This window comes from Capsicum annuum, chromosome 11, assembly GCF_002878395.1.
Source record: "Capsicum annuum cultivar UCD-10X-F1 chromosome 11, UCD10Xv1.1, whole genome shotgun sequence".
NCBI classification, from domain to species: Eukaryota; Viridiplantae; Streptophyta; class Magnoliopsida; order Solanales; family Solanaceae; genus Capsicum; species Capsicum annuum.
In genome coordinates, this window is record NC_061121.1 from 210,710,577 (window position 1) to 210,730,287 (window position 19,711).

The 19,711-nt window shown below is 34.5% G+C and overlaps 2 protein-coding genes across 2 annotated transcripts; one reads left to right on the forward strand and one right to left on the reverse strand.

Moving 5' to 3' along the window:
* The first annotated feature begins 300 nt into the window (after positions 1–300).
* LOC107846298 (receptor-like protein 14) lies at positions 301–2,339 on the forward strand. The gene is made up of 5 exons (XM_016690725.2): positions 301–908; positions 972–1,084; positions 1,294–1,304; positions 1,360–1,425; positions 2,304–2,339. The coding sequence occupies exons 1-5, from the start codon at positions 301–303 to the stop codon at positions 2,337–2,339; spliced, it is 834 nt and encodes a 277-aa protein (XP_016546211.2).
* A 2,820-nt stretch (positions 2,340–5,159) lies between these two features.
* Positions 5,160–6,816, reverse strand: LOC107846850 (3-ketoacyl-CoA synthase 3-like). Its single transcript, XM_016691123.2, has one exon. It carries the CDS (start codon positions 6,687–6,689, stop codon positions 5,289–5,291), a length of 1,401 nt encoding a protein of 466 aa, XP_016546609.2. The 5' UTR covers positions 6,690–6,816; the 3' UTR covers positions 5,160–5,288.
* Between the last annotated feature and the right edge of the window lie 12,895 nt (positions 6,817–19,711).

Below are 19,711 nucleotides of genomic sequence, written 5' to 3' on the forward strand. Positions count from 1 at the left end.
GAACCCCACACATAACGGGAGATTTAGTGCACCGGGCAGCCCTTCATGTGTTTTGTCTAGTAAAGCTGGGTTGCTGACTCCCAATCTTTGTAGATTGTAGAATGAACATTATGCATCTTTACTTTTACTGATCGTGTTACAGTGAAATTGGGTGTTGAAATTTTGCATAACAAAGTTATATTTTTTCTAGATATTAACTACTTGTTACACTTTTTAGGAATATGTACACTTAGGAACCTGCGGGTGTTAAATCTTCATGATAACTTTATATAAGGTGTACTTGATCCATGCCTTGGTGGAATGAGTTCTTTGGTTTCTTTAGATCTTTCTTTCAATTGTTTTGAGGGAACTATTTCTTCATCCATATTCAGCAACCTCACTCTGCTCGAGACTCTTCGTCTTTCACATAATAGGTATTATGGACTTCTTTTGTTTGCATCATTTGTTAACCTCTCCAGTCTTGAAGTCATTGATCTTACAAATAATAAGTTTGAAGTTGATACTGAAACTCCATCTTGGGTTTCATATTTTCAACTTGTGTTCCTTGACTTACGAAATATTAGACTGAACCAGAACTATGGCCATGTAATTCCTTTGTTCATTGCCAAACAACACAATTTGAAGTCCCTGTCTTTGTCCTATAATTCCCTTCAAGGAAATGTTCCCGCTTGGTTGTATAATAATACACTTTTTATGTTGTCTTTGAGAAACAACCGTTTGTATGGTGGAATTCCTGTGGCTTCTCAGTTTCAAGCATCAACTCTTCTAATGCTTAATGTATCAGATAATTGCTTAGGTAGTATACTTCCCATTAACGTGCACGAATCATTTCCAAAATTACTCTATCTTAACCTGTCACATAATGCCCTCGGGGGCACCCTTGCTTCATCTTTTGACAATCTGCTAAAGTTAGAGGCGATGGACCTTTTTGAAAATTTCTACAGGGAAAACTACCTCCAACTTTAAGACAGAATAACACTTCATTGGCACAAGGAACTCTGTGGACCTCCACTGAAAAATGAGTATGCATTCTTGAGCCCGCCTCAGCAGCATGATAAAGAAGAAGAGGAAGACGGGAAGCAAGGTATTGGTTCTTTTTAATCTTGTTTTGGAGAGCCTGAGTTCATTTATTAATATCTCAATCATAGCATGCTTCCAATAGTAATAATTTTTTCTCAATCACCGTAAAGTGCAATTTTGTTTCCTCAACTCAACATGTCAGAAATCCTAAATCATTTGATCCAAAATAATAACGAGTACTGCATGAACGTAATAACTGTAATACATTTTAAGGCGGTGTTTTGGTAGGTATCAACTGTTTCTAGTTTCTGCAGTATTAAATCTTGACAATTATTGCAGGTGACACCAAAAACATTAGCTGATGTCAAAGGTTGCACGCTAATCTCATATGACGGAAAAGTACAGGTATGTGGTCTACCACATGGTTTATATTTTTTTCACAAGGCTCATAAGTAGTTGCTGGAATAGTCATATATTCCTTTCCCATAAAAAGTTGTAGATGTGGATGTTATTTTCTATAGTATTGCCTTCCTTGTTGCTGGAGTATTGCCAGGGAACCTGGAGTACTACAGGTTGCTAGCAATAAGAACCTAACAGAAGATATTTGAATTTGTTACATTTTCCCTTTGGAAGGATTTTAATCTGAAAAAAAACATGTCGGTCCGGGAGAAAATAGAAGAAAATTTAACAGATTCGAGTCCTGGTCTAGGTAACCTATTTACTGTTTCCACACCTGCTAGCACTATTTGCTCATTTTTCCCACCTCTATTTAGAATTCAGTCTAATTTAATCTTAACATGTAGCTAGTAATAGCAGATGAACACACATCAATTTGAGTTGCACCTAAACAAGCTAATATTTCAAGTGTGATGTCAGTCTGTTTTGGTTTTCTTTTTTTCTGTGAGAGTGTAGGGTAATTATTTTGATACATTAAAGCATCAATTTAAGAGTTACTTCCGCACAACTGAATTATCTTTTGTTTTTTGTGGTGGTTCAGCTTTTGGAAATAGCTCAAGTTCCTTATCAATAAATGAGTCATGCCTCTTCAATTTCTTTTATAGCCTTATTTTTTTTTACAAGTAACTGTTAGTGGTCCAAGTAATGCTATATGGCCTTTGTCATGTTGTTTTGGAAGTGTTCCCTTGAACTTTAAATTTGACTTTCATGTCACGTAGATGTACTCAAAACTTAGCTTATTATTACTAAGGAAAAGTTATGTTGGCTGCTTTTGCAGTTTACTCTTTCTCTGATAACTCAGTAATCTCATTAAAAATCTAATGCAGGAAGGTTTGGACAGGGATGAAGAATCTGTTGCTTGAAATTATTCAAGTGAGTCTAGTGCAACGAGTATATATCAGCCTGAAATCTTCCTAAATCATCGAAGAGGAATCCGCTTTGTGTTTTACGTCAAGCAGTAGTTACTTCTACAATGACCACGTGCAACTCAAGGTGGCCTCCTTACAGATTAGGTGTTTTATTTCATAAGTGCCCATACTAAGAAGCTAGAGATGTTGTCCATAGCTTTTGCGCGAAATAACGATCTAAGTGTTTGTTATATGCTCTCCGATTGTGAAATTCCTTTGTATGTTGGAGATCAGAGGTGCTCCTTCGGTGATAAGTTTGTTGGTCAATGCTGCAAGAAAGGAAATGATGTGGTATCTTTTGATGTTTTCTTGTTCGGTAAGTTATGGCACATGTTGGCTGCTAGCTCAGAAATTGCCAAGGATTAATTGTGAACTTTCATTATGCTTGTGTGTGGAAATATTTGTTGTACAAGATTTGGCATCATGTTCAATAACAAGTGTTCTTATAAATCCTCTTTCCTATTAATACTGATGAGTCCAGGGTAATGATGTGCTAAGAATATCACCTTCTGGAGGTTTTTTTTTTTGGATACTCTCATTTTCATTTGTTAGAACTATAATTCCTTGTACATATGTAGTCATCGTTGCAATAAGTGACAAAAATCGTTGCAAAAGGTAGCAAAAAAATATTGCAATAAATGTTAAAAAGCATTGCAATAGGTAGCAAAAAGCATTGCAATAGGCGTCAAAAAGCATTGCAATAGGCATCAAAAAGCATTACAATAGATAGTTAGAAGTCGTTGCTAAAGATCAATCAGTGTTGCAGTAGATATTCAAAAATTGTTGCAATAGAGTTATTGCAACGGTTTTCTATCGTTGTAATATAGTCTATTGCAATGGTTCTTAACCGTTGCTATAGACAATATGAAGCGTCCCAATAGGTGTTAAAATGAACCGTTGCAATAGGTCTATCTATTGCAACGGTTATTGAAACAGTTGCAAAAGTCGTTACGGTAGCTCTATTACAACGCTCACATATGCAACGCCTGCCAAACCGTTGCGATAGCTCTATCACAATGGTTTTTGTATCTATTGCAACGGTTTTTGAATCGTTGCCATAGGGCTAATTTCTAGTAGTGTTGTTTAAAGTTATTTGAAGTATAGATGGATAAATAAGTAAAAGTCTTAGGGCCAGTTTGGGATTGCTATTACAAAACTGCTTATTTGAGAAACACTTTTATAAAATGACTTTTCAAAAAAGTGCATTTAAAAAAAGCAATTTATGTTTGGTAAATTCATTCGAAAAGTGTTTTTGATAATCAAATTATATTTGGATAATCTTTTTCAAGAAGTGTTTTTTTGAGACAAATGACCAAAAAGGACATCTATCAATAGCCTTTATTACTAAAATCAATTTATAGAGAAAAATTATTTTAAATATCTATGTTAATATTTTTAATTAATTTTTTTTATTTAATTAAAAAGTACGTACTCTAAAATTTTCAATCAATATTTATATACATAAATACATTAAAAAAATTGAATGGTGATATATTACTTAAATAATTTAAATATTACTTAAAACATCTAACAAAACTAAATACAAAAGTTATTTCATAAATTAAATCACTAAAAGTTAGCAAACACTATATTCATGCTTACAAATATCTAAATGAGATAATATTTGTTATTTGTTACCTTTTCTTTTGGATATGTTTTTACCGTTTCAATTGTAAAACTAAGTAACCAAATTCATATAATGTATACTACCTGATGACGACAACAATAACAACAAACCCAGTGATACTACCTAATGACAAATATTTAAAATAAAATTCTATCTATTATTTGTTATTTTTTTAATATATTTTTACAGTGTCAAAATTTACTATGAATAAACAGTCATCATATTCATATATATATATACACTATATTTTAACAAATATGTCACTTTTCATGAATTATTTATTTAAAATTAAATATTCGAGAAAAAAATTTATATGTGATGTCAAAATACAATCTTGTAACGTGATTCATCTGTCAATTGTATTCATTAATAATAATAAAATAATTTATATTTTTTTTAGTCATCATCATCAATGATATTTTCAAATTTATTTTAAAAAAATGAGTGAAAATAAAATAACAATATATAAATCATAAAGAATTATGACGTAAATATGAAATGTAAAATTTTAAAAATCAAACGTTAATCAAACTTGTAAGATCTGTTAATTAATTAATAAAGTATATATATGTGTGTGTGTGATAGGGATATTTTTGTCATAAAGAAAAACTGTTTCTTCTTATTTTTAAAAGCACTTTTGCAAGTTTACCAAACATTTTTCTTTTTTAAAAAATTGTTTTTTCTTTCTCAAAATAAGTGCTTATTTGGAGGAAATAAGCAATCCCAAACAGGCTATTATACATAAAAAAAAATGAATGTTAATTTTGTAGGACTTTTCTTATGAATGTTAATTTTGTAGGACTTTTCTTATGAGAGATAAAAAAGAGAGTCACCACTATGTGGATTATTTAGATAGTTTCCCTTATATATATAAGACTTTTTAGGTAGTATTTTAGCATTGGATAATATTTTTTGCTTACTTACCGAACAAAAAAATAAATAAGAAATCAACTTATTTTCCTAATAAATATTTTTAAGAAAAATGAAAAACATTTTACTTCGTACTGAACACAACCTTAATCTAGTGAGAACGTTTGAAAAGAAAAACATATCAGAAAAATTGGTTAAAACGGAGAATATTGACTTAAATTAACAACATTGCCATTTCAAGAAATATAAAAAGAAGAAAATTAGTAAAATACTAAGAATAATAAGAACAATAGTATGATTGATCTTGGAAGTTGAATACATGGAAGTTAGATATTGTTCTTTCTTAAGCAAGAAAAAACATAAATACTTTTTTAAACTGAAAAAAAAAAAAAAAGAAAAAAAAAAACTCAAGAGATAACATAATCATCTGGAAAACTGAAGGTGTCTGGATCTTCATGATCATGCAGCCACCCAAATTTCTCCAAGAAAGGATTCACCAAAGTATTTGGTGGATAATTATCAATGCAATCTTTCCACACATTTCCATCTCCCAAATCTCTTAACACTTCCCACAAACAACTATTACACTTAAATCCTGCTCCAAAGCTAATCATAAGCATTTTATCACCTTTTTTAAGCCTTTTTTTGGCCTCCATGTACCCTAACACATACCAAAGGCTACTTGCTGAAGTGTTACCAAATCTATGCAATGTCATTCTTGCTGGCTCTAAATCATACTCACTTAGGTTCAAATTTGCACCAACTCCATCAATCACTGCTTTTCCTCCTGTGTGTAGACAAATATGATCCACACCTGTTTTGAAATTGATCACTGGTTTAGGTCCTCTTTTTGTTGATCTCCAATTCATTTTTCTCACAAATAACGTAATTGAAAATCGAAGTAGCTCCCTCACCGGAAGGATCAAGGGTGCAATTTGTTTCAAATTATCGACTAGTGCATGAGTAGCGGCCTTTGGTAGTGTTTTATCAAGGTGGAACCCTATGTTACCTTGAGCATCCTCCCTTTGTACACAACTATCATATGCTTCATCTTTTGCACCATGGTGTGTCCTAACTAGCTGCTTCAACTTGAACATGGCCTTGTTTTTCAAAGCCATTTTGTTTGTCAATAAAACCGCGCAACCCCCTGACCTAAACAAACAATTGGAAAGAATCATAGATCTATCGTTCCCCGAGTACCAATTTGGGCTCAAGGACTCAGATGTCACCATAAGTGCAACCTTGTTCTTCTCATTCTTGAAAATACTTTCAATGATATTTATTGATATGAGGCTAGCACTACACCCCATCCCGGTGATGTTGTACACCTTGATGTCTTCCCTCAACTTGTAGTAATTGATTATTCGAGCTGCCATCGATGGCATACAAGCTAACATTGATATATTCACCACAAGGACATCGATTTCACCAGGGGAAATTTTGTTCCTCTTGAAGAGATTGCCAATGCTATCATGGAAAAATTCTTCCATCTCCAAGATCCCATCTTCATACGTAGGACTTGCTTCGCGGCCATAAAACACCATTCGTGGTGCATACGTTTTTTCACCAATACCCGAGCTAACGACAGATTTCAACAGGAACTTATACTCATTTAGGCCAAGGTGTTTGTTCCTCCAAATTATTTCGCCTGAAAATCTTGTGCTAAGCATTCTATCATCGGTTGGCTTGTGACATTCGTAGTCCAAAATGTAACAATTTTGGTGCTTCTTTCGATCTATAATCTTCCATATCAAATAGAGTAGGTAGTATAAAGGAAGACCATAGAACAAATTAGAAAAGAGATCCATGAGAAAGAATAAGGGTGAAAAGACGTACTAAAAGGACAAAATAAAACTAGAGTAGAAGAGAAGGAAAATAGTGTAGTTTTATTTTGTGTGTGTGTGTGTACGTTGCACAGCTCAGTGTTTTTTGGTTGATGCGAGATCTAATTCGACGTCTAAGTATAAATAGGAGGATCCAAGTTGACCACTTGTAATCTAAGTTCCATTAATGCTAGCTATTGTAGCATACGATAGTCTTCTACCAACTGATCATTGCGTGACTTTAACAATCTTTATTAAATATTCATAATTCATACTCATTAGGGATGTGAAAAGAAAAGATTAATTTCTATCAACTTGCTAAATTAACAAAAATCACTTATCCTTTATTTCATATTATATGGTATTTTTAGTTTGAACTTTGAATTTAGCACAACCTTAATATGCACTTAACTTATTTAATTTAGTGTAGCTAAAATTATGCTATTGCCAATTTTCAGGGAAAAAATAGGTGGAAATATTTGTTAGTATAATCATGATTAGAACTTTATTTTAGTTAATTAGATCTTATTAAACCAATAATTCTAAAATAGAATATTGTCTTTTTGACCAAGTACGAATTTGAAAAAGTAGAGACGGAAAATTTTTAAAGAGATTTTTACTATGTACAACATATGTCTACGTCTATAGTTATAAGTTACATAAATGGCATTTCTTTTGCATTTTTTCATAAATGAATGGTGTACTTTCTTCTTTAGTCTATTCCATAAAAAATAGTATCATATTATATCTATAATAACTCTTTAATCTTATAACTTTAGTCTATTTCATAAAGAATATCATATTCTATATATAATGACTCTTTAATCTCATATTTCACCCAACATGTTTTAGGTGAGAAGATCTAAAGAAAATTTTGATACATTATTCACATATATAATTGTGGATCCACTAGCCTAGAAAAAGTTTCTCTTTAAGTTTTTAAAATTATTTGCCCAATAAAATTAAGACAGATAAAAATTGAAATACATGAAGCATGTGATTATATCTATATTGATGTAGTAAAATTAGTCCATGAAAATATAACTCGTCCAATTGTTCAAGTTTGAATGGGTCATTGAGTCATTCATTTGTTAGCTCAGACCGTTTTAGCCCATTAAAAATTGGGGTGATATATAGCTTAAATTGACCCATGAAAAATCTCGTCAAAATATTTTTAAAAAAGTATTTTAAAACTTGATATGTTATACAGTCAAATCTCTCTATAGTGATAGTGTTTATCTAAAAATTTCATATTTGCTATACTGTGGTGTTGTTATATATATATATATATGACATTAGACATTTAGATCTCATTTAACTATATAAACAAAAGTATACAATTTTTTTTTTTTATATATTTTTATACTATAAGCGAATACAAAATACTTGTTAAATTTATAATCTCACTTGATTTTCGTATTTCATTAATTATAAATTGAAAATGCAAATATCATTTGCCTTTCCTCGTGATGTCATGCCATAACTTATGGTTACCATTTAAATATATATTTTTCCTTTTTGAGAGGCCTAATACATAAACAGGACTTTTAACTAGACACCAAATTATTACTATAATCCTACCTGGTAAAATGTGTGTATACATTCAAAACCACGCGCGTCAGAGTTAGAATTGAAGTATTTTTTTTCCAGTTTTGATATAATTAAAGGGTCTGCTTGTGCACTAGCAAAGTTAAAGGTCATAGTTATAATGTGTCTTTTTTATTAGGTGACAACATCTGAGTGGATTACTAATCAACGTAGGAGCGACTGAGTTTCACGCATGTAAGTTGCAGAATTTAAGTGTTCTTTTGTTCAACTTTTATATAGCTAAAGGGCCTACTTGTGCACTGACAAAGTTAAAGAGTATAGTTATATTTTGGTGTCAAGTTAGAAGTCTTGTTTATGTACTTGAAATTCATTATGTGCATGACATTAATGATGATTATCATAAATATTTTAATATTTTATTTTAGACATAATATATTTATTACAAAATATTGTTATACAATATTTGAGTATGACCGTTGTAAAGGATGATTTTAAAAAGTGTGTATTGCTATATAATAAGTTTCATTGTTGTTATAAGTTGAATTTTATTATAGAAAAGTAAAACTTAACATGAAAAATCAATTCTAAAAACAATTATATCGTTTTGATGAAATATTAGTGTAACGCATGACCATTATAGAGAATTTAACTTAATATAGTCATAATGGGAAAAAAAATAGTTTGTCAAAAATTATCAACTCTCTCATTTCTCCTTATTACCCCACTTCCCTTAATATCTTACTGTGTGAATTTATTTTGCATCATGACTTTGGTGCACGTCCACTAAGACAATTTAAGATGCACATGGGAAACGAAATTTCAACGTCCAAATAAGTCCCGACACTCAACAGTATAAGTACAAGTTGAAGTAGTACAAATCGAGTTTGTAGTTGAGTGATAAGTACTTTAATCATCATTAATTAAAGATTTCATGTTTAAATCTTGAGTAGGAAATCGTTTTTGTTAATTAGGAAGGACTTTATACCCTAATGTGGAACTTTCTAAGTGAATCTAAATTTAACTAAATCTGAGTACATTTGAGTATCAAACACCGGACAAGAAACTGAAAAAATTCAAGGAGTGCCTTGGTCCTATTCTTGGGAATTCATTGAAGTTTGAAACCTAATTTTATCGCCCAACTAATTCTTCATCGAAGACTTTTCGCTTCTGTGTGGCTATATATATCCTCAATGGAGCAGACCCTCAGTTATTAGTAGGTCCTTGTAGTTTCTGCTGATAGACTAGACAAATTGACAAAGCTTTTCTGGCTGTAGGTCAGCCTTTCCAAGTTGACATAGAATATATTTAAATGATATGTGGTGGTTATAAATTTGTTAGATATGATCGTGTACTAAAATAGAAGTTTAGTTGATAGCTTAGCATTCTCTCGCTTTTACGAGTGCTTTTAATGGCAGGGTTTTTATCAGTAGTTCCATGGTCTTCGATCCTGGCTGCTACTGGTATTTTTTGTGCATCGAGTATTATGTGGTTGTTGTTGTGATTGGTCCCCTATCTTTGTATATCCTTTAATTTTTCTTTTTTGAGCGGTTAGGCAGGTTTTAAGTTGAAGGTCTCTGGGAATCAACCCCGATCTCTACGAGGTTGAGATAAAGTCTTCGGACACTCTTCCCTCTCCAAGAACTATTTTGTGGGACTTTCCGGGATATATTGTTGTTGTAATTGTTGTTAGTATAAGTAACTTTATACTGTAAGGTTACCTTTATTTATGGGAGCAAATAATTTATTTTATTTTTAAGATTATAAATTTGTATGTATGAGGTATTTTTTAGTTAACCTGATCATATAAAAGAAACTTTTTTATATATAAGTGTGTTGACGATGTATATAACTTTAATCCAACAGTAAATAACCTTCACATATAGCATTATTTTTGGTGAGTGTAAGAAATCTTATATAACACCAACCAACAACATTACAAAACCAACACTCAAAAAGCAGAACCCAAAAAAAAAAAACAAGCTCAACTACCTAGAGCTTTAGCACTTTCATTCTAGCATTGTACCTATCACCTATACAAATTGGTTATTCATTTCATATCTCGTCTATACTTTTGTGCTCTGTCATGGCTGTGTATTCTATATTTACAATAATGTCTCACTCGTTGGCATATCGGTCTAGAACTCGGAACACTTGAATTCCACATCGCCTCATTCCTAGCTTTCCCTATTGCATAGACCAATGTTGCTAAACTTCTTGCATAACTTCCCTTTCATGCCCCTGTGTATTCTCTTCCATAACCTTGTGTATTCAGTATGTTTGATAATCCTAACCATTACACCAGTTATAGCCACTTGAAATAGTGTATTTACCTGTTGGTTTCAACCAAACACTTTGGATATATTCAATTCGAACTTTATCTCTTATTCCACATATTTTCCTCTAATATTAGCTATTCCCTCTGTCCCAAATCATAAATTATCATTTTCTTTTTAGTCCGTCCCAAAATAAGTGTCGTCTGTTCTTATTAGGCAACTTTTTAAAGACACAATTACACGTTTACCCTTATTGATCCCACTTAATTAAAAAAAAGATAGACACATTTTTGATAAAAGATAATTTGGTAAACTTTACCAAGTCTTCCCTTTATTCTTAAACTCCGTGCCCGATCAAATGGCGACACATAAATCAAATATGCAAATTTGTAGCCGCAGGATTGTAAAGATGGAAGCTGTACTTCAAGACTCGTCTTTGAGTTTCATCAAGTCTACACGCCGACAAGCCTTGAAGTAGGGGGTATTTGTAGACATTGAAATTTTGTGGACTCTACAAAAAGAGTTCAATTTTTGTTAGAGTTCTTGGGCTACTTTACCCTAAATATAGCTTGGTGGCAACTCTACCTAAACCCTAAATTATGCATATATAAAAGGGGCAAATATCCTTTTCAAGAGGCATCTCCAGTATCCCAGAAATTCACGAGATATTCATAAAGAGATCAACGATCTCAAAGTCCCGATAAATTCATGGGATATTTATAGATCAAAACCCTTCCTTCTTGATAATCAATTACATCAAGAGGACAAAACCTCCTTTCATGGAGATCAAATCAAAATGTTCCTACATTTGAGAATACGCTACTAATAGACCTTGAATTATGGAGAAAACCTCCTTTCAGGGAGATCAAATCCAAATGTTCCTACGTTTAAAAAATACGCCACTAACGGCCCTCGAATTATGGAGAAATCCATATCAAATCCTACGTTCGAGAATACGCTACTGACAGCCCTCGAATTATAGAGAAAATCAAGAGAGAAGAATCAAGGGAGGAACAGATTTGTACCCATATCGTTTATCAATAAAAAATTATTGTTTCTTCATATTTTTAATTGTGATTACAATTTATTTCTATCACCGTAAAACAAATTATTGAAAATTTTACTGTAGACATTGAAATTTTGTGGACTCTACAAAAAGAGTTCAATTTTGGTTAAAGTTCTTAGTGGCTACTTTACCCTAAATCTACCTTGGTGACTACTCTACCTAAACCCTACATTACGCCTATATAAAGGAGCAAATATCCCTTTAAAGAGGCATCTCCTGCCAGTTTCATTTGGATTTGGAGACAACTTTCTTCAATAAGTTGCACAAAGTCTTATTGAAGGCTTCATCTAGACCGTTGGCGGCAACATGATACACAGAAGACTCGTGCTGCTTGAAGCCAAAGAGATCACAAATCTTATTCATCAGTTTGTTATCAAACGGCTTGCCATTATCAGTTATTATATATTGAGGGATTCCAAAGTGGTAGACGATATTCACTCGGATGAAGTTTGCAATATTTTTTTTCTTTACTTCCTTAAGAGCAATAGCTTCGGCCCACTTTGAGAAGTAATCTGTCGCGGCCAAGATGTATAAGTGTCCACCAAAAAATTTTAGTAGTGGACCAACAACATCCATTCCCCAAGCATTAAACGGCCAAGATGCTACAGTTGGATGTAGTACCTCTGGAGGTTGATGTATGAAATTTGCATGGAATTGAAAAGCTTTGCATCTTCTAGCATAGTCCAAGCAATCTTTCACCATCGTTGGCCTATAATATTCCATTTTTTTAATGTGAAAATGGAGCTTCGGTCCAGACTGATGTGATCCACAAACTCCCGAGTGCGCTTCTTGTAAAGCTTGAATTGTTTCTTTCTCTCCCAAACACCGTTAGAGTACTCCTTCGAATTATTTTTTGTACAGTGTGTTCTTATAGTAAAGGAAGCGAGGTGCGCGATGACGAATGTCAGTCCTTCTCCATGAATCCATTGAAAGTATCCCATAACATAAGTAATTAATGATAGGTTGTCGCCAATCATATTTTACAGCGTTAGACACGGCAACGAGGTATTCAACCTTGTTTTCTACATCTTCATCTGACGGCGGTACTACCCATTCTTGGCAGATAGTAACTCGCATCTGATTTGGAAGATTTAGGGTTGAGGCCAAAACAGCTAAGGCATCAGCTTGCTTATTTTCTCTCCTCGGCACATGTTGGAGGGTTACCTCTCCAAGCCACCCCATCAACTTTTGTGCATAATCATGATATGGTCGTAGCTCGGGCTTTCTGACTTCATAGCTTTCCAAAAATTGCTTGATCACCAGTTGGGAGTCACCAAAGACTTGTAATTGGAGTTTTTTCATGTCAACTGCCATCTCAAGTCCAAGTATTAAAGCTTGATATTCAGAAATATTATTAGAGCAACGGTTTGTTAGGGTAAATAATTATGGGATAACCTCTTTTTGTGGAGTAACAAACACCACCCCGGCACCAGCTCCATCTCGATGTGTGGCCCCATCAAAGTACATTTTCCACGGGGGTTTGGCTTCAATAACTATTGCATCTTCATCAGGAAGTTCATCACTCAATTCCCAATCATCAGGTATTGGGTGGTCTGCCAAGAAGTCAGTCAATGTTTGTCCCTTTACGGCCTTTTGGGAAACGTACACAATCTCAAACTGTTGAAATTGAAGGTACCATCTTGCAAGTCGGTCACTAAGGACTGATTTTGACATTACAAACTTGATGGTATTTGCCCTAGACACAAGACGAACAATACGAGCTTGAAAGTAGTGTTTCATCTTTTGGATTGAGAAAGCCAATAACAAACATAACTTTTTGATTAGAGAATACTTCAGCTCGTTTGGTGTCATCATTCTACTCAGATACTAAAGAGAGTTCTCTTTGCCTTTACTATTTTCTTGAGCCAATAGTGCTCCGACTGACCTTTCTTATGCCGCAATGTAGAGTATCAATGGATTTCCCGGTATGGGTGCCGCAAGAACTGGTGGCTTCATTAAGTATGATTTGATACTCTCAAAGGCATTACTACAAGCTTGGTCCCATTTGAAGGGAGTGTCCTTCTTCATGAGACGACTAAATGGTTGACATTTTCCGTCCAGGTTTGAGATGAACCTCCTTAAATATGCTAGCCTTCCTTGAAAGCTTTTTAACTCATGAATATTTTGAGGTTCGGGCTTCTTCAAAATCGCATATTCAATTCCTCGGTGTTGCATAATGAAGCCAAGAAACTTTGCAGAAGTAACTCTAAAGGCACACTTCAATGGATTCATCCTAAGTTGATATCTTTTAAGTAATTCGAATACCATTCTTAGGTCTTTTAAGTGGTCGTCTCTCTTTCTTGACTTCACCACTAGACCATCCACGTAGAATTCAACATTTTTATGGAGCAGGCCATCAAATATATTCCACATAGCCCTTTGATAAGTGGCACCAGCATTCTTTAAACCAAAAGGCATCACCTTGTAACAATAAATATCTTTAGGCGTATGACATGCAGTGAGTTCATCATCTTTTGGCGCCATACGGATTTGGTTGTAGCCGGATAAACCATCTATGAAGGACATTTCCTCATAACCAGTGGTGGCATCAATCATCAACTCTGGTATGGAGATTGGAAAGTCGTCTTTAGGGCAGACATTGTTGAAATCCTGAAAGTCGACACAAACTCAAATTTGGCCATTCTTCTTCCGTACTGGAACAATACTTGAAATCCACATGGGATATTTGAATTCTCAAATAAATCCAGCTTCAATGAGTTTGTTAACTTCATTTTCGATCAATGGAACCAACTCTGGCCTAAAGCACTTTTGGGCTTGCTTAACAAGAAGAACGTCATTCCTGACCGCCAACTGATGGACCGCTACTTTTGGATCTAATCCAAGCATTTCCTTATAGCTCCAGGTAAAGACATCCATATATTTTTTGAGTATATCCATGTAAGCGATTTTCTCCTCCACTTTTAGAAACGCACTCAGGTAAATTGGTCTTGGGTCTTCATTGGTTCCAAGATTAACTTCCTTCAAAAGATCTATTATGGCCTTTACTCCTTCTTCAAGTTGCGAGGAGCATCTCCGACCTCTTCATCCTCTTGAGGATCATCGTCATTGACGAATATATGATGACACCAAAAGGCATTTTTTATCTCTTCATCAACCTTCATTTGAGATGAGACATCTTTCTCATTTTGGGTTGTAACATGATATGAGGAGCCAACATTCTCTTTATCTTCTTCGCGTTACTTGGAATAAACCACAGTATACACTTTTGCTTTTAGCACCTCATTGCATGAAACTACCAGTTCCGTCTGTTGCTTCATTCTAGAAAGAATCAAACTTTGGATATCCTTCTATATTTTAAGTAAAGAGTGCATCATCGTGTTTTGATGACTCCTCTTACGCTTGTTGCTTTTCTTCTTATTTAGAGGTCCCAACCTTTCAAACACAGAAGTTCTTGCTGTTGACCCTCCAAGTTGGTCAAATACAGAGGGTCTTTTATTAGCAGCAGTGGATTCTTCTTCCACGGTGATTTAATTACTAACTACCCTTCTTATGGAGATGCGAATTAGAGGTGGCTGCGTATATCCTAGGCCTTCACGTGCCTTCCTGGTTGTACCCTCCGACAGAAGTTTGCCCAATCTTGATGGCTCATTAGGATTGTATCCAGCCTTTACAAATAGCTTATATGCATTTGGGTCAAAGCCTTTTTTCGTACGCTTCATAGGGAATGTCATATCTTGTGACAGATTTTGAGCCACAGACTCTTCAAGAAGTCTTGAGGATTGATTTATTGTATCAATCTTCCTGATAGGTAAAGTTATCCCCTTTAGCACATTATCTTGGGAATCTGATAGGTGATCTTTCTCTTTTCTTACCTTTGGTACGTATTAAAGAACGGAAGTTGTCTTCTTTTTGTAGAAGCGACACTTTCTTTATTTGAAGTAGAGAGAGGCTTCTTGGTGGCAACTTTTTCGACAGTCACCAAGACCTTCTTAGATACAAGATCGTCACACTTGGTCTTGGTGACATCTTCAATCCTTTTCTCATCCATAACATGCTTCTTTAAGTAGAATTTTGTATCAGCAAAATATGACTCAGCTTCAGTGAATTGCTTGTCATCGAAAACTATCTTTGTTTCCGCTCCACCTTTAAGGTACTTCAAGCATTGATAGTAAGAGGATGAAATAATTTTGTTCCCATGCACCCAAGGCCTTTCAAGCAATATATTGTATGAAGTTTTGGCATCGATCACATGCATCAATGGATCTGATCGTAAATCATCCATACGAATCCCTAACTTGATAGATCCCATGGCCTTCTGACCCTCTTGGTTGAAACCTTGGATCACTATACGACTTTCATCCAGTTCATCAGTAGAGATGCCAAGTTCCTTCATAGTGCGGATGGGCAGGATGTTAACTCCGGATCCCTCGTCTATCAAGATTCTATTGATCTTCTTTCTCAGAATTTGACCCACCATGTATAAGGGATGGTTGTGTAGGGCTTCGCCAAGCAGAAGATCGTTATCTATGAATGTGATTTTTGTATCACATACATGTTCCTCTTGGCCAAGAGGTTCAGCAAGAGGTTTAGAGGATGAAGGAACTTCTATAGGTATATTTTCTCCCTTTGCACCCTCTTTGGCAGTATTAAAACAAGACGCCTCAAGGTTAACTCGAGCAGTCTTTTCACGAAACCAACTTGGCAAGAATTCCTACAACGTTACTGGACACTATGGTTTTTTAAGGTGAAGCTCTGTGATAGTCATCCCTTTTGGAAGTTCAACCAGTTTCTGTTTCCTTGGTTTCTTCACCATTCTCCTTTTGGTTGGCTGGTCGGACGACTCCTTTCACAGACTTATCCTCCGTACACTCTAAGATCGACCAATTTAACTTCAAGACGGTCCTTTTACATAACAAATCCATCAGAATGCCAGCTTAAGGTGCAAAGGGACAAATTTTGTCCACCTTAAGGCATGAAAATTTTTATATCCTTTTAAGGATAAACACATAAGAGGCCAGCTTGAGGTGCAAAGGGATAAATTTTGTCCACCTTAAGGCATGAAATTTTTTTATATCCTTTTAAGGATAAACATGTAAGAGGCCGGCTTAAGGTGCAAAGGGACAAATTTTGTCCACCTTAAGGCATGAAAATTTCGATATCCTTTGAGGATAAATCCGTAAGACGTCAGCTTAAGGTGCAAAGGGATAAATTTTGTCCACCTTAAGACATGAAACTTTTGAGATCCTTTTAAGGATAAACCTACGAGAGGCCAACTTAAGGTGCAATGGGACAAATCTTGTCCACCTTAAGGCATGGAAATTTCGATATCCTTTAAGGATAAACCCATAAAAGGTTAGCTTAAGGTATAAAGGGACAAATCTTGTCCACCTTAAGGCATGAAAATTTCAATATCCTCTAAGGATAAACTCGTTAGAGGCTTGCTTAAGGTGAAAAAGAATAAATTTTGTCCACCTTAAGGCATGCAAATTTTGAGATCGTTTTAGTTGTAGGCTTGGATAACTTTGGCATTCCAAATCCCATTGAAGGAACTCTTTTTCTTTTCATCAGGTTGCCCTCATTGAGTCGCAAATATTTAGAGTAAGTCCAAAATTTAATTAGAATAGTTTCATACTTGGTATCCATATGGTAGATACTTAATGGACATTTTTTTTTTACACTCGTGCAACTGAACTCAGAATGAAATTTCAAGCGCCTACGTACCTCAGTAAAGAGAATCAAGTCACGACGTAGTTCTGGGTGAGTAGATTTTTTTCTTTTTTTTTGTGTCCTAAATTTTGCCTAGGCCCTCTCTTTCGAGGTTTTCAACCTAGCGAACTTTCAATTATTTATTTATTTTTAAGCCGTACACAGTTTATACTCTTGCGGGCCAGGAGTGGACATGCAGTTTATACTCGTGCCTTAAAGTGTGTACATGCAGTTTATACTCGTGCCTTAAGGAGTGTACATACAGTTTATACTCATGCCTTAAGGAGTGTACATCTTCCTTCAAGGATAATACTTTTTCAAGAACTTGGCATTGATGGGGCCAACCCTCACGCCATCTTCATCGACAAGCTTGTATGCACCGTTTGAATATGCCTTTTATACGACATATGGTGCATCCCACTTCGGGGTGAATTTGCCTTCAGACTTACGAGAAGTGATAATGGGTCTCCTTACTACAAGGACTTGATGTCCAACTTGAAAGCACCTCAAGTGAACTCTTTCGTTGAAGGAATGAGATAGACGGGCTTGGTAACATTTAAGATTTTGTTGAGCCTCTAGTCTCTTCTCATCAAGAACTTCTAACTCCACAAGCCGCAACTTAGCATTTTATTCATCAGTGAACCCTTCTTGAATAGTCAGTCTCAAAGAAGATATTTGTCACTCAAGTGGTAGGACTGCTTCAACTCCAAAAGCAAATAAGTATGGGGTTGCTTGCGTCGGTGTACGGTAAGTTGTCCTATACGCCCACAAAGCTTATTCCATTCGTTCATGCCAGATCATTTATTAATTTTTATGAAAATTAATAAAATTTTATAAATTTTATTAAAATTCTGGATTATTCTATCTTCAACAAATTATTTATTTTTAGTTGATTTCAATTTTTATTAGAAATCTTGGGCTACTTTATTCTTAATATAGTTTGGTGGCTATTCTACCTAAACCTTAAATTACGTCTATATAAAGGGAGAAAATATCCTTTTCAAGAGGGATCTACAGTATCCAACAAATTCACGGGATATACACAAAGAGATCAACGATCTTCAAAGTCCTAATAAATTCATGGGATATTTATAGATCAACACCCTTCCTTCTTGATAATCAAATACATCAAGAAGAAAAAACCTCCTTTCATAGAGATCAAATTCAAATGTTCCTACATTCGAGAATACACTATACTGACAGCCCTCGAATTATAGAGAAAATCAAGAGAGAAAAATCAAAGGAGTAACAGATTTGTACCCATATCGTTTATAAATAAAAAATTATTGTTTCTTCATATTTTTAATTATGATTGTAATTTATTTCTATCACCACAAAAAAAATTATTGGAAATAAATTGGCACACCTAGTAGGACCAAATCTGCCCTTCATCTCTTCTCTCATAAATTGAATATGCAAATCTGTAGCCGCAGGATCGTAAAGATGGAAACGGTACTTCAAAACTCGTCTTTGAGTTTCATCAAGTCTACAGGCCGATAAGCCTTGAAGTAGGCGGCATTTGTAGATATTAAAATTTTATGGACTCTACAGAAAGAGTTCAATTTTTGTTAGAGTTCTTGGGCTACTTTACCCTAAATATTGGCTACTCTACCTAATCTCTAAATTACACCTATATAAAGGGGGTAAATATACTTTTCAAGAGGCAATTTCAGTATTCCATAAATTGACGAGATATTCACAAAGAGATCAACGATCTTCAAAGTCCCAATAAATTCATACGATATTTATAGATCGAAACCCTTCCTTCTTGATAATCAAATACATCACAAGGACAAAACCATCTTTCATGGAGATCAAATCAAAATGTTCCAGCATTCGAGAATACGCTACTGATAGCCCTCGAATTATGAAGAAAACCTTCTTTCATAGAGATCAAATTCAAATGTTCCTACATTCAAGAAATAAGCCACTAACGGCCCTCTAATTACGGATAAATCCATATTAAATCCTACGTTCGAGAATATGCTACTGACAGCCCTCGAATTATGGAGAAAATCAAGAGAGAAGAATCAAGGGAGGAACAGATTTGTACCACATCATTTATCAATAAAAAATTATTGTTTCTTCATATTTTTAATTGGGATTACAATTTATATCTATCACCGTAAAAAAATTATTAGAAACAAATTGGCACGCCCAGTGGGACCAAATCTGCCCTTTATCTCTTCTCTCATAAATCAAATATCCAAATTTGTAGCCGTAGGATTGTAAAGATGGAAGCTGTACTTCAAGACTCATCTTTGAGTTTTATCAAGTCTACATGCCGACAAGCCTTGAAGTAGGGGGCATTTGTAGACATTGAAATTTTGTGGACTCTACAAAAGAGTTCAATTTTTGTTAGAGTTCTTGAGCTACTTTATCCTAAATATAGCTTGGTGGCTACTCTACCTAAACCCTAAATTACACCTATATAAAGGGGGAAAATATCCTTT